Below are 16187 nucleotides of genomic sequence, written 5' to 3' on the forward strand. Positions count from 1 at the left end.
GATGTGGCAATGTAGTTCCTTTTTACCACTGTTTATTTTCCTGTTGTAGTTCTGAAAACTCTAAAAATGTACTTTGCTTTGCCCCTTTTATTTGTGTAAAATTTGATAACGCCCTGCGTGTGGGTAAAATTAGGTTGCAGCAATAAAATATCCATCCAACGTCGTTTTACTAGTTACCATTGATATCTTTTAACTAAGAGATGGCAGTTAGTAGGTTCTTTTGGCTGGAAACAGTTTTCTACACACAAATTTGCTTTGGGTTTGCGTCCCAAATTTGCTTGAATGACAGTAACTGTAGGTTAGGCTTTTTTGTTATGCGTTTGCGTGACGTACATTTCTTTGTAACCATAATGTAGTGAATAGCTTTGCTATGCTTGCCTGGATATAAAGAAGGTAAAAATATTCCTTGATGGAATAAAAGTGATGCGCAGCGACGAGCGTAGGAGCAAGTTGGGTAAAAGCTATATGATATGCGCTCGTTTCAAATTATGAAAGCTTGTTAGTATCAGCATGTATTTAACTCGTATTAAATGTGATTTTTTCAGCGGGGCTACGTGATGTTGGTTTGCCTTTCATAGTTAGAGAGATATAATTGTTTACAGTTGACTGCAATATTGCTAATACCTACAAACTGTATTTCTGTATTTCAACCTGGATAAAATGGAAAAATAAATGTTGGTTTGTTGTTCAGTGGGGTTCGCCCTTTTACAGTTTGCTTGGCCTATTGTGATTCATGTCCCTATCGTGCACAATACAGCGTAAGTATGTGTTTACAGTTATATTTACTGGGGCGTCAAGCCCGAAGGCTTGCGATCTCTATACGTTTTGCACCACACGTTTTGACCGGAAGACGGCTTATGCTGTTTACCACCTGCATCTTTGTTAACAACAAAACCGCAGATAATATGTGAACATATGTGCTGCTGTTAAACTTATACTGCAAAATTATTTACTAAATCACACCTAATTCAATCTTAATTTTATTTTATTTTTAACAAAAATAACTTGAACGTGTATGAATATTAAACATACGAAATTAAATGGTTTGGGCACCGATAATACCACAAAGGTTATCGAGTCAGGCGCCCATGTTTAAGGTGACACAAGTGCCATACAGTAATATCCAATCTACAGAAATTACTGAAAAAAAATTTTGCAAGGTTGGGCACAAAATCACAAGAAAATCAGGTTTGTTGTTGGTTGGTCGTGATTGAAGCAATGTTTGGAATTTACTCTGTCTGTAAAATGAGGAAATCTCACAAGTAATTAAAGGAGGAAAAGATTTGAATAAAAAGTGGATGCTTATTTTGATGTTTACAAACATAGCAGTGGGTAAGCAGATTTCATTCGTTATTGACTTAATGTTGTGAAAAAACACAATACTTTTAGGCATTACGACGTGGGGTTCCGATACTAAAATGGAATATGGAGTTACTTCACCTGTGTTATATGGAGTTTGGTATCACCTGAAGCATTTTATTCTCTCTATCATATTCCTTATTTTTCATTATTGGGTTGAACTGAAAACAAAAACAATTTCCGTGTTGCCGACTTCCAGCTTTGTGTAATCACATAAAGTTAAAGGGAGTGTTTGGTTGTTATATTGTAGCTATAGAGTAGGAAGTGACTGTGCTTATTTCATGCGAAACAATGAAATTTAACAATATGTTTTTGAAAGTACCAGGGTTTGTATATCCGTGTTTCAAGTTGCACCATGTTTGTTTCGCACAGCCTCGGTATTTGCTGACCACTTGTGCATTAAATCAGCATTTTAATTTTATAAAAGTCACATTTCTGAAGAATTGCTAAATATGGTTTGCGAAAACCTATATTGATTGTGTTTTTTTGTCAAAGTTTTGCGATTGCCATATTTCAGTGCAGAACAGCAGATTACAAATGCATGTCAAAGTTTGAGCACTTGACACCTGGCATATCCTTGTGTATAAATATTTCGCGTAAAATGTTGGTCCTCGTATAATTCTCTTCCACGCGTTATCGATTTCCTGTACGTGTAGAAGTAGACAGGTGTGTTCTGCGTACCCACAATAAAGGCCCAAACTAAAATAGCGTTCGTGTGGTTTATACATGTCTAGACATACTCTGTTCACGTTCTTAGCTTTAAGGAATGCGTTGAAAAAAAAGGGTTTGTGGAATGATTCAATTGCAAAAAGCTTTATTCCACATAATGCAGTGGATTTCTCGGATGAATGTAGAACAAGCAACGAAATTTACCCAGAAATTTGTGAGGTAACTCCCGAACGGTTTCGCCTTTGGCACAAAGAGTTGAAGAGTTTTGCTCTGGAAAATATATCAGCTGCAACGTTTTCGTTTAGCTCGCCTTTCGTGTAAAACATTGACAATCTTTCGAAATAAAATAGATTCTAATAACCTTGGACACAGAAACGTCGAGGTTAATCACATATACTGTGTTGTTATTTCCGGATGATGTTGAGTTAAAAAGAGCTTTGACGCCTATTGTTAGCGGAATGCCTTTGTGGGAAATACCCTTTAAAATATTGTAGGGTAAACCCCAGGGGTTTACCATGGGGTAAAACTTCAGACTCAGTCTGGCGCAAAGCAAAGATGTGGCCAGACACTGTTTTTGCAGCAATGACATTATGCTGTAAAAAACGTTTCACCAGATTTTTACACGTCGGAGCAAGTTTTGCTGAGGCGACAGTAAGAACTTTAATACAGTGTCAATGTGCATTTTAGAAACACCCCTTGCTTAGAGTTATAGGCTACTGCAAAAGAACCGAAGACTAGTTTGTCACATATTTTTGTAGCTTTTTAAAATTAGACGGTGATTCCATGTTCAATCAACAAGTAGACACATACTCTGTTTAAGTATTGATAGATGGTGAACTATTGCAATATTTGAGCAGTTTTGTCGGAAGAATATAAGTCCTATACTTGAGTAAACATAGGGTAACAACGGTTGGGCCTGAGAGCTGTTAATTTTAAATATTGCAAAAGCACAATGAAACAGTTTGTACAGGGTAAGTATCTAGCGGTTGGCACTTCAGGTACACCTACGAAAATCTCATCTTGTGCACAAGTAAAACATCAATTTTGCGTTTGGCTAAACTTTTTGTATATTTGTGTAAATGGACAATTACAACGTAAGGTTTTGTTCCTTTATTCGTTTCTAGTAGTTGCTTGAAAACAAATGTTCATCTGTTACAACATTACACGCTAAATATTCTAAAAATCTACACTTAAACATATTTTTGCAGCTTTTAAGTGAGAGTAATACAATTGCAACGAAAGTGAGATGAGCAACAAGTTCCTATCAGTTTTGCCTTTTGTGTTCGCAATTGCCCAGTTTATTTTGGCTATGTCGATTGAAACATGCAAGGAGAGTGATTCGTAAGTACTTTTTTTACAACTAACCTGATTGGTCTTCAGGTCACGAATCCTATGAAAAGTGATTCTATTGACAGTTTGGGCCTTGGTAACGATTTAGCATTCCCAATTTCAATGACAACAAAACTGCCCATTTTATGGGTTTGCATGATGAGGACAATTTAAAAAATTAGTCAATGTATTGGCTGTGGTTGGATTATTGCTTGACCTTTTTGCAATATACCAGAACTTACAAGTCATTTTAAGAAGGAGGAGCTTGGACGATGAGTTGATTATCGCAGCAGTATCCGCAGTAGTCATTAACATAATAGAAGGTATGACAAAATTTTCACGTTACTTATTTATTACAAACTGGTACCGAGAGAGGCAAAAACTCTTAAACACATTTTAGATTTTATCACATGGGAATACGATACTGCATATAATAAGAACAGCAATGAGCTTTGGTTTTTCCTGAAGCACTTCGGCCTTCTCATTGCCATCATTTTGTGTCAAGGCTTAGCTATGTTTATTCACGAAATATAAAATGTTTCCTCGCGCGGAAGTCGATCGTGAACAAAGGAACATCTTATATCGTCCAAATCTTTAACCACTTTTTACAACAGAATAAATCCAGTACAAAATATTCACACATTTTTGATTTGTAAATTACTTACTGAATTGGAACCGATAACAATGTTTGTTTGAAACCATAGTCGGCATTCCCGATTTTCAATAGAAGTTTGTGAAACATAGAAATCTGTGCGAATGTTAACGATACAAGTTATTTACAATTTGTTGTAGCATTTTTATTCAAATAAATAACCAAAAATAACAAGTGGTTGCTTTTATCACCTGAACGTTAACTTTGTCATTGAAAAGCGTCTTTAATCTTTTTGTAACTGGTTGTTGGTACCCGACACATTTCTATTGTTTTCCGTATACAAGCTTTGTCATCTCCTGTTGTACAAAATATAATAAATTTGAGAATTTCCTGGGCAAGAATTGTGTCAGTGCATGGATGCAGAATTAGGTTTTGCTGAAGTCATAAACACAGGTTAATAATAAGAAATGTTTTTTTTCTGTTTTGAATGAGAATTGTTTTTTCCGAAAAAGCATAGATTTCGGAATTACTATTGCAAACTGACGGAAATCAAGACGGGATTTGTATTGCTTTATGAACTACGACATGATGACGAATTGGTTAAAATTAATTGGCAGTGACCGTTATTGACTCATTCTGGCACAACGTTCTGGCAAGATGACCAAACCACCAAGTATTCCGACGGTTCTTCGGTAGAGTTAAGTTTTCTCTGTGGTTTTGCCAGGCGACAGCAAACGTTGTGGAAACAGAAACTCATAATCGATAAAATTTTTGTAAAAACAGTGTAAAGAAATTTGAAACATTTACACTAGAATTTAACAAGGTCTTGATGATTTCACGAAAAATGCATTTGAATCGTGAGAAAACATGCAATTGCAGTGAGGAGATTACTGTGACAAAGTAAGACGCCGTTACATTTCCTGTACGTGTACATGTGGGCGGGTGCTTGCTGTATACCTGCAGTAGAAGCCTTCACTTGGATAGCTTGATGTATGTGTTTAAACTGAATGTCGGTTATCCTGATGTAAATCTGTATGAATGGCAGTGGATATAATAACAAAGCAACTATAAGCAGTAAGCAGTTTTTTAGCAGGTGGATCTTGGGAGGGTTCGCCAATGATTGTTCAACATTATCGCATGTTGTGAATTTATGGACATAAATTTTGTAGAAATATCCAATATTTTTCTACTTCTGTATTTTGATGGCAACATTTCAGGGGTTTGACGAAGGTCCAACGATTTACAAAATATACAGCGAACGTTTCAGTCATATTTTTCTTTCCAATTAATTGCAGAAACGAAAATACTCAGTTTTGTAGGTAGTCACAGGAACGTTGGATGGCAAACATTGAATAGTTTCACTTCTGTGATGTCAAACATGACAACTATTTGTACTGGCATGATTAAAGGTAATAATTGTTGGGCAATTGCATTAATTTGAAAATCGTTCGTAGTCACGGCTGACGTAAACAATCAGCACATACATGACATCATAAGGCTTTAGAAAAGGGCGTTTCAAAACATATTTTGACATGCTGCCGTGGAATCAAAAGATATTCCATTGGCACAGCTACATATGCTTTATAGAGCGACCCTATGTGAATAAGTACGGTGATAACCCCGGACTATGACATATTATGCGAATTCAAATCTCGGATTTCTCCTCGACGCATGTTTAAACACCATTGTATTGCATAGTTGCGGTAAAAAAACGAACAAACATAACATCCTGCATGCAAAAATAACTTTGCTTCTCGTTTAAATCGTCGGTCCTCGTATAATTCTTTTCCACGCGTTATCGATTTCCTGTACGTGTAGAAGTAGACAGGTGTGTTCTGCGTACCCACAATAAAGTCCCCAACTAAAATAGCTTTTGTGTGGTTCTAGACATACTCATACAAGTCTAGACAAAACTGACAATGTGTGTTTCAAATGCTGTTTAAAACGAACAAAAAAATTATATTTTTAAGATATTGAACTTCGGGTTGCCAAAACAATTGCACAATAAGAGTGAAAACATCTGTGTGAATGTAATATTGTGCACATAAATAATGTATTGCATGTTTGTCTATATGTTTTAGGTATTATAAGTACAGATCGACGGTTTATAACACTGCTCGAGATATTTATTAACGTTAGCAGAAAAGCAAACATTTATAAAGATATATTTTCACTGGTATATGCAGCACACTTGGTAAAAACAATTCAGAAATCGCAACTAACTCCACGTCGGTAAATTCAGAATAACATTAAAAGGCAGCATATGCAACTGCAGTTCGCGCTCTATTGAAATGGGGCGTGACGTCAGGTACGAAATTCGTCGATACTCGGCTACAAACTGGACGAGCACTGACATTACCGGAGCCCAATTGTCAACCGACAGAAAAGCTGCTTTTTGGCTTGGGGACCTGACGTCACGCCCCATTGAACCGCGTCTTGTGTTCAGGTAACATGACGTGTTACATGAACCATTTGAAGTCAGATTTGATTCAGTTCGTTTGGTGCAACGTTAAATACTAAATATTGCGTGCAAGAAGTTCCAACTTACGCACGTTCAGTTGTTCTATGAACATGCAGCTCATATACCGTATACGGTAGGTGTCAATATGTTCAATATATACCTTCCAAAGATCGCAAAGGAAATGTCCATTATGGGGGCTTGTCATCACTTGTCATAGTCTCAGAAATTTAAAATTTACATCCATCAATTTAGAAAGGTATCACATGACATTGTAGGTCGCGGTTCATTGAATTACTTGTGAATCGAGGTCCTGGCGTCATGCCCCGTTGAACGCAGACTTGTGATTAGGTCACGTGATGAGTTAATCGAGCCATTGCAACAATACAAGAAGATGGAGCGCGCGTTCAACTGCAAGCAAAGATGGTGATAACTGCAATTGGACTTTACTATATTATACCGGAAGACAACATTACAAGTTTCGTACCCTATCTTTCCACGAAAAACAAAATCCAAATGTCACTTGTATATAGGGTGTGTTGGTTGGCGGCGCCATCGAATCCTGGTAACATGTTGCCGTGTAAGTTCGTTGTATAGACTTAACAGTCTGGTGAGAATCTGAACACTACATAACAGCAAGAGTGCAGCCCACAAAAAACTATGCTTATTCATGTGTGACGGTGAGCTTGACAGAACTATCAGTTTGCATGGCAGAGAAATATGCTTCAGGAATATGCGGCATTATTTAAATTTGGGGCTTGGGCATTCAACATTAAAGCTAGACAAAACGCATAAATAATAGCAATTGACGAACTGTATAGAACACGTGAATTCATTCCATGAGTTATGTAACCCGATATGTACTGATTGGTGAACAAAACTACGTTATATTAAGATTTAATATGCAATGTTCGTAAAGTTGTTCGCCCAACTTTAAATACTCTTACGCTGATAGCAGCAATCCACGACATCGTTAACACACATCCACCCACCCACGCACACACGCACACTAAAGACGGTGAGGGCTGAATTGCAGTCAAGCGTGACCCCTTCCCAAATAGGATCGTTGCAGCAGCAGCACGACTGACGACCACAAAATTTATAAACAAAAATATAACAAAAACGATGCCGAATCTACCTTGTGTTTCTTTCCAATGCCTAAACATTTAGGTAATAAATCAACATATTGGAAGTGACAAAATTCCCAACCACAGTTATTTGAATAGGCTTGACATTGCAATGTGTTTAATATGTTAGGAAAGGTTTTGAGGAGTTTAGTCTTAATTTTATGTGACCTTCATATTCCTATGAACAACGTAGAAACCACATTTAGACATGGAAAATTTGCCCTTTAAAATATTGTAGGGTAAACCCCAGGGGTTTACCATGGGGTAAAACTTCAGACTCAGTCTGGGCAAAGCAAAGATGTGGTCAAAAACTGTTCTGCAGCAATGGCATTATGCTGTAAAAAATGTTTCACCAGATTTTTACACATCGGGGCAAGTTTTTCTGAGGCGACAGTAAGAACTTTAATATAGTGTCAATGTGCATTTTAGAACCCCCCGTTATGGCTTTAACCTTTTGGTCGCGCTTCATTGAATTACTTTTGACTCAAGGTCCTGGCGTTGAACGCAGTCATGTGATCAGGACAAGCCATGGCAACAAACCAAGCAGATTTAACTTACCCACGTTTAACTTCAAGCAACGATGGTGATATCTACAATTGGGCACACCATACCTTATGTCGGAACTTTAATTACAATTGATATGTTGCCACTCCTGGTACCTAATGTACTGTCCAGATATTAACCAGACTGTTAAGTGTTAAAACCTCAAACTTACATTCACTATAACATTTTACCAGGATTCGATGGCGCCGCCAACCAACACACCCCACGTACCGCTGATATTTGGGTGCTAGTGTTATTTCGCAGAGAGAGATTTAGGTGTCGAAACTTGTGATGTCAAAACAAACATTATAGATTTTACTGCATACACTAGATTATTGTGACGGAAAACACGTTTGCTCGGTTTGTTTTGCGCAACATCGCAAACACAAGCTCCCACAAAAGTCGGAGTAGGCCGAAACAATTAAACGCAATCGAGCGTGAGCCCCATTTCTGTGAGTGAAATATAGTGCGCGTTGCAAAACGACTGACAACCACAAAAATCATAACAATAATGTCGAAACCCCCTTAAGTTTCTTTTACAAACCTCTGGGCATTTACGTAATAAATCAGCAAAGTTTTATTTATGAGGATTTTCCCCTTTAAAATTTTAGGGTAATTCCCGACTGGTAGACTTAGGTGAAACTTGAGACTTGCCCTCGACACAAAGCCGCAAAAGTGGAGCAGCAGAGAAGCAGTGATGTTTTGCAGGGTTTATACAAAGTACATAATCAGTACCGTTTCATTTTCTCCTAATTTTGAGGATTCATTAGAACACATAAATATTTGTGAAACTTTTCGAGATTTTGTAAATAACTTGTGTTGCAAAGATTCCATAGGATTTTGCCGCACACTATCCTAACGCATGAAATCAAAACAATTGTGCGGATGTTCATTGTGCTCTCTTTACGTTGTTGTCATTAGCATATCTGCCACCAGGTTTGAGCAAATATCTTTGTAAAATCACATCTAGTGTTTTGGCATAATGTGATGTCGACGTTTCTTTAAACGACAGCAAAATATTTTATTGGAAACTGACGTGAGCGCGTAGAGGTGATTTTTTTGTTTTAACCACCAAGTAGCATCCGATAATTGCAAGTTCCCGAAAAATTTGTGGGGAAAACCCCAGGGGCTTGAACTAGGTAAAATTTATGACGTCTACGGTGCAAAGCAAGGTAGAAAACAGGAACTGTTTTGCAACATGTTAGCAGCACCGCTTCACTGCAATGCAGTGAATTAAAGGTATTTCCTACTAACTGCAGTTGAATTTATTCATCGTGTGCCATCATGGCTGATATAGCATCTGCCAACTCAGTCATAGCGAACTGTATATAAAGTTTTTACAGGTTCTTGTAACTAAGACAAAACTGTTGCAACTTAAAGTGACGTCATGATATGTTTTAAGTTTCTGTTACGTTTGTCGGACACTTAAACATATTTTTACAGATTTTAAATGATAGTAATACAATTGCAACGAAAGTGAGATGAACAACATAGTCCTGCCAGTTTTGTCTGCTGCGGTCGCATTTTTCCAGTGTATTTGGGCTATGACGATTGAAACATGCAAGAAGAGTGATTCGTAAGTCATTTTTGTACAACTAACTTGAAAAATTTTGTCTTCAGGTCACGAATCCTATGAAAAGTGATTCTATTGACAGTTTGGGCCTTGGTAACGATTTAGCATTCCCAATTGCAATGACAACAAAACTGCCCATTTTATGGTTTGAATGATGAGGACAATTTTAAAAACTAGATTTTCCAAACATATTGTTTTGTTAAGTGTTAAAATAGTAGGATACGTGCAAAATCGAGTGTTGGATGTACATTGAGTCGTAAAACTGTAACATTTTTCACAGGGCTATGTATCAACCATTTTAAAACGAATCGTATGTGGATTTTAAATATTAGCAAGACAAACCGTTACACCATAGTTTTTACTTTTAACTACAAAACGTTTTATTCAGTTGCGAATCCGGTATTGACCATCGGATAGTCAATGTATTGGCTGCGGTTGGATTGTTGCTTGACCTTTTTGCAATCTACCAGAACTTGCTAGTCATTTTAAGGAAGAAGGAATTGGACAAAAAGCTGATTATCGCAGCATTTTTCGCAGTAGTCAGTAACATAATAGAAGGTATGACAAAATTTTTACGGTACTTATTTATTACAAACTGGTACTGAGAGAGGCAAAAACTCTTAAACACATTTTAGATTTTATCACATGGGAATACGATACTGCATATAATAAGAACAGCAATGAGCTTTGGTTTTTCCTGAAGCACTTCGGCCTTCTCATTGCCATCATTTTCTGTCAAGGCTTAGCTATGTTTATTCACGAAAATGTTTCCTCGCGCGGAAGTCTTTACGATCCTGAACAACAGGAACGTCTTATATGGCCCTAATCTTAAACCAATTTATACAACAGAATAAATCCAGCACACATTTTTGAGTTGTAAATTACTGACTGAATTGGAACCGATAACAATGTTTGTTTAAAACCATAGTCGGCATTCCCGATTTTCAATAGAAGTTTGTGAAACATAGAAATCTGTACGAATGTTAACGATACAAGTTATTTACAATTTGTTATAGCATTTTTATTCAAATAAATAACCAAATATAACAGGTGGTTGCTTTTATCACCTGAACGTTAACTTTGTCCAGACTTTTATGATTCATAAACTTACATGTGATTCAGAATTGCCGATCTGGCTGCGAGGTGGCTCTTTAGCATCCATCCACTTTAGGGTGCATTAAAACATTACCAGGAAAATATTAACAAGGGTTCAAATAGATTTACAAAGCTGTCGTTTATTGTGTTTTGATTAAATTTTACCAAACTTGTAACTAAATGTATCCTGAGAGTTTGGTTTGATTAACTGGAATTCTTGGTAATTATATTTTAGTCATTGAAAACGGTCTTTAATCTTTCTGTAACTGGTTGTTGGTACCCGACACATTTCCTATTGTTTTCCGTATACAAGCTTTGTCATCTCCTGTTGTACAAAATATAATAAATTTGAGAATTTCCTGGGCAAGAATTGTGTCAGTGCATGGGTGCAGAATTAGGTTTTGCTGAAGTCATAAACACAGGTTAATAATAAGAAATGTTTTTTTTCTGTTTTGAATGAGAATTGTTTTTTCCGAAAAAGCATAGATTTCGGAATTACTATTGCAAACTGACGGAAATCAAGACGGGATTTGTATTGCTTTATGAACAACGACATAATGACGAATTGGTTAAAATTAATTCGCAGTGACCGTTTGTTGCGACCTATTATGTCAAATATGAGTCTCGAATTTGGTCTTAACAATATTATTTATGATCGATGGGAATCCTATTTGATTAGCGCATTTGACATTAGATCGCACGTGAGTTCTAATTGTTGTGTTTTCCTAACCTGACTTTACTTAACTCTCGATGCAAACACTACACCAATATTTATTTACCACGAACAATTTTGGATACGAAATTAATATGCGCAATTATACCAACGCCAAACTGAGTGAATTTACGCCCAAACGTCCAGACAGAATTGAACAAAACCGAATTACAAAATAGTAACCACTAACTCGCGCCCACTGCAAACCACGCACACTCATTATATAAAGCGAGAATACAAAAGACCAACGATCAGCGGACAGTTTAACAAAGACAGGTCGTTTGAAAGATACAGGACAGTCACACAAGAAAACGTCTAGCGTCTTTAAAAACGCCTTTCATCTCTTATAGCTACCACACCAAACATTTCAAACTGGCCACTCAAATCACTTGACAACGCAACAGTTGCTTTAAAACTACACAAGTCTTAACATTAATATGACACCAAAACAGTTGAGAAACAGTTGGAAAGGACACATAGGACACAAATCACGTGAATACACAACCGTTGCTAACGCTACAGTTTGAAATGAACACGCCTGGCAAGACGACCTACTTATGACTTTACCCAACCCAATGATGAGAAATTCCGAACAATGACATACTGGCCATGCAACCTACTTCCATAAATGCACATTGTTATGTAACGTAAAATTACGTTACACCGTTATTGACTCACTCTGGCACAACGTTCTGGCAAGATGACAAAACCATCAAGTATTCCGACGGTTCTTCGGTAAAGTTGAGTTTTCTCTGTGGTTTTGCCAGGCGACAGCAAACGTTGTGGAAATGGAAGCTCATGATCGATAAAATTTTTGTGTGCGATCGGACGAAATGCGTTATGAACGCTTACAAAACAGGAATAAAAACTGTGTAAAGAAATTTGAAACATTTACACTAGAATTTAGCAGGGTCTTGATTAGTTCACGAAACTGCGTATGAATCATGAGAAAACATGCAATTGCAGTGAGGAGATTACTGTGACAAAGTAAGACGTCGTTACATTTCCTGTACGTGTACTTGTGGGCGGGTGCTTGCTGTATACCTGAAGTAGAAGCCTTCACTTGGATAACTTGATGTATGTGTTTAAACTGAATGTCGGTTATCCTGATGTAAATCTGTATGAATGGCAGTGGATATAATAACAAAGCAACTATAAGCAGTAAGCAGTTTTTTAGCAGGTGGATCTTGGGAGGGTTCGCCAATGATTGTTCAACATTATGGCATGTTGTGAATTTATAGGTATAAATTTTGTAGAAATATCCAATATTTTTCTACTTCTGTATTTTGATGGCAACATTTCAGGGGTTTGACGAAGGTCCAACGATTTACAAAATATACAGCGAACGTTTCAGTCATATTTTTCTTTCCAATTAATTGCAGAAACGAAAATACTCAGTTTTGTAGGTAGTCACCGGAACGTTGGATGGCAAACATTGAATAGTTTCACTTCTGTGATGTCAAACATGACAACTATTTGTACTGGAATGATTAAAGGTAATAATTGTTGGGCAATTGCATTAATTCGTTCGTAGTCACGGCTGACGTAAACAATCAGCACATACATGACATCATAAGGCTTTAGAAAAGGGTGTTTTAAAACATATTTTGACATGCTGCCGTGGAATCAAAAGACATTCCATTGGCAGAGCTACATATGCTTCATAGAGCGACGCTATGTGACCAAGTACGGTGATGATCCCGGACTATGAAATATTATGCGAATTCAAATCTCGGACTTTAGTTAATGTTGTCATTTCTCCTCGACGCATATTTAAACACCATTGTATTGCATAGTTGCGGTAAAACGAACAAACATAACATCCTACATGCAAAAATAACTTTGCTTCTCGTATAAATCATCGGTCCTCGTATAATTCTTTTCCACGCGTTATCGATTTCCTGTACGTGTAGAAGTAGACAGGTGTGTTCTGTGTACCCACAATAAAGGCCCCAACTAAAATAGCTTTTGTGTGGTTCATACAAGTCTGGACATACTTTGTTAACGTTCTTAACGGTAACGAATGGGTTGTTAAAAAAGGGGTTTGCCGAATAATGCATTTGCAAAGAGCTTTATTCCGCATCAAGTAGAATCTCTCGGATGAATGTACAACAATCAAACAAATTAACCCAGAAATTTATGAGGTAACTCCCGACCGGTTTACTTCTTGCGAAACCTTAGTTTCGCCTTTGGCACAAAGCAGCTATAGTTGCGCTACATAAAGCGGCAATGTTTTTCAAGTATTGGGGAAATATATCGACAGCAACGCTAGTTTGACTTTCGTTTCATATAAAACATTGACAATCTTTTAAAACAAATCGATTCTAACCACCTTGGCCACAGAAACGTCGAGGTTTATCACATGAACTACATGTGTTGGAAAGACTGCATAGCGCAAGATGTTGTGGAAAAGAACGGATTTGTTTTGACCGAAAACACCTAGAGATGGTCTTGACACCTATTGTAAGCGAAAATGCTTTGAGCGAAGTCCCTCAAAAAATTTGTCGGGGAAACCCCAGGGGCTTGACCTGGGGCAACTTTAGATTCACCAAGGATTCAAAGTCGCAGACAGGAACCGTTTCACTTGATGCTCGTCAGCAACACTGCAACGGTTTAAGTTTTAATGAGACGGCGTTGATGGTTTTCTTGATCGTTTCATACAGCAGAAGGATTGCAGATTGGTTAACAAAGTTTTTCAAATCTGGTGGTTTACTGGGTTTATTTTGGTTTATAGCAGCAACAACCATAAGCAACTTTCATACTTAATTATTTTGTTTGAATACTTTTACAGCTTACTGCAATTAAGGCAAAAACTGCATCAAAAGGCGACGTGATGGTGGCATGTTTGAATATAACCCTTCTAGTTGTGTCTATTGGGTTTGGTATTGCACAGTTTGTTGTGGCAAATTGGTATCATGCCTGCAAGGAAATTGAATCGTAAGTGCATTTTTTGAATACTTAAAATGATTGGGGCTTGGAGTGGTGATGTCCAAAAATTCCAAATACCTCAAATCTTTCCTAATCCTTTCCACTGTATTGACAGACTAACTGTCAATTATCTGTGCATAGAAGTGCATACAAAGTTCTGACGTCACAATGTTGCAGATAAAGATTGGCGAAGATGCATTGGTCTAGATAGGAGTTCTTAAAAAAAACCATAAATACGTTTTGAGTATAACATTAAAGCGAAAACGTTGACACTTAACGGAAAACTAGCGCTGTATTGTAACGTCACACCAATTGATGGCGCGAAATCAGAACCATGAAAAAGGGTTGCTTTTAAAAGAGTTTAAAAACCACCTACTTATGCAATTGAATTGTTTCTGAGGTATCACATGGCAACGCACCCTTGTTATTTTCAGGTGCGCGAAAAGTGGCGACATTTGCTGTTGGTGGGTCTCCTGTGCGGCTTTAGTCGGTGTCATTTCGGACGGATTGGCTTGCTGGCAAATCTTTCAAGTTATTATAAATGGAAAAGTCATTGACAAAAAGTGGATGGTTATTTCAGCCGTAATTAACATTATCGAAGGTGAGGATAATTTAAATAGTTTCGCTGCTTTTCTGTTTTCAACTAAATTTTAGACGAAACACAACAATTTACCAAAATCCTTTTAGATTGTATCACACTTGGTGTTGATTCCGAAAGGAAGGCAACTGATGACATTTTTTGGTATTACATGAAGCATTTCACTTATTCCATCATCTTCATTATCTGTCTCGTTATAGCCGTGTGTTGCAACAAAACAAATGATGTACCTTTATACAAAAAAGTCAAAAACACTGATTAGTTGGAATGATTTATAGCGAATCCATAAAAGCTTTCAATGTCATTTATTGTTTTAAACCATAGTGTAGAAACTGAAAAAGTTATGTGCACAAACTGACAATGTGTGTTTTAAATGCTGTTTTCAACGAAAAAAAATTTACATAATTAAGATATTGAACTTCGGGTGGCCCAAGCAATTGCACAATAAGAGTGAAAACACCTGTGTGAATGTAATATTGTGCACATAAATAATGTATTGCATTTTTGTCTATAAACCTGTTTCCAATGTTTTAGAAAAATGGTAATAAAAGTACCGACCGACGGTTTGTAAAGATTCTCGAGATATTTATTAACGTTAGCAGAAAAGCAAACATTCATAAAGATATCTTTTCCACTGGTGTATGCAGCACACTTGGCAAAAACAATTCAGAAATCGCAACTAACTCCGCATTAAAGGCAGCATATGCAACTGCAGGTCGCGCTTTATTGAATTTCGTGTGACTTGGGGACCTGACGTCACGCCCCATTGAACCGCGTCTTGTGTTGAGGCCACGTGACGTGGTACATGAACCATTTGAAGTGAAGTGCGTTGTTTGGCGGCGCCATCGAATCCTGGTAACATGTTGCCGTGTAAGTGAGAATCTGAACACTACATAACAGCAAGAGTGGTAAACACCATCATTTTACATAAAGTTTGAATGTAGATTATATGCCCACATCTCACAGTAAAAACTATGCTTATTCATGTGTGGCGGCAAGCGTGACGAAACTATCAGTTTGCTTTGCAGAGAACACATCTTCTTTTAAATATTAGCAATTGACGAACTGTATAGTACACGTGAATTCGTTCCATGAGTTATGCAAACCGATATGGACTGATTGGTGAACAAAACTACGTTTTATTAAGATTTAATGTGCAATGTTCGAAAAGTTGTTCGCCCATCTTTAAATACTATTACGCTGG

At 37.2% G+C, this 16187-nt stretch overlaps 2 protein-coding genes and 2 long non-coding RNA genes across 6 annotated transcripts; all 4 read left to right on the top strand.

Annotated features, from left to right (window-relative positions):
• Positions 1-560: 560 nt before the first annotated feature.
• LOC145911078 (uncharacterized) lies at positions 561-1841 on the top strand. Its single transcript, XR_014403227.1, has 2 exons — positions 561-1332; positions 1390-1841. It is a non-coding gene; the product is annotated as an uncharacterized LOC145911078 (long non-coding RNA).
• An 827-nt stretch (positions 1842-2668) lies between these two features.
• Positions 2669-4336, top strand: LOC145910165 (uncharacterized). 3 transcript variants are annotated; one of them, XR_014403191.1, is made up of 4 exons: positions 2669-2999; positions 3237-3369; positions 3613-3680; positions 3758-4336. It is a non-coding gene; the product is annotated as an uncharacterized LOC145910165 (long non-coding RNA). The 3 variants fall into 3 exon arrangements; XR_014403193.1 differs by having other exon boundaries at positions 2669-3369; positions 3593-3680; XR_014403192.1 differs by having other exon boundaries at positions 2669-3369; positions 3616-3680.
• A 4885-nt stretch (positions 4337-9221) lies between these two features.
• On the top strand, positions 9222-11104 carry LOC145910680 (uncharacterized). Its single transcript, XM_082997873.1, has 4 exons — positions 9222-9316; positions 9521-9653; positions 10039-10208; positions 10286-11104. The coding sequence occupies exons 2-4, from the start codon at positions 9559-9561 to the stop codon at positions 10474-10476; spliced, it is 456 nt and encodes a 151-aa protein (XP_082853999.1). The 5' UTR covers positions 9222-9316; positions 9521-9558; the 3' UTR covers positions 10477-11104.
• A 3123-nt stretch (positions 11105-14227) lies between these two features.
• Positions 14228-15549, top strand: LOC145912110 (uncharacterized). Its single transcript, XM_082999529.1, has 3 exons — positions 14228-14394; positions 14820-14986; positions 15073-15549. The coding sequence occupies exons 1-3, from the start codon at positions 14291-14293 to the stop codon at positions 15243-15245; spliced, it is 444 nt and encodes a 147-aa protein (XP_082855655.1). The 5' UTR covers positions 14228-14290; the 3' UTR covers positions 15246-15549.
• The last annotated feature ends 638 nt before the right edge of the window (positions 15550-16187 follow it).

Source organism: Ascidia mentula, chromosome 1 (assembly GCF_947561715.1).
Source record: "Ascidia mentula chromosome 1, kaAscMent1.1, whole genome shotgun sequence".
Lineage (NCBI taxonomy): Eukaryota > Metazoa > Chordata > Ascidiacea > Phlebobranchia > Ascidiidae > Ascidia > Ascidia mentula.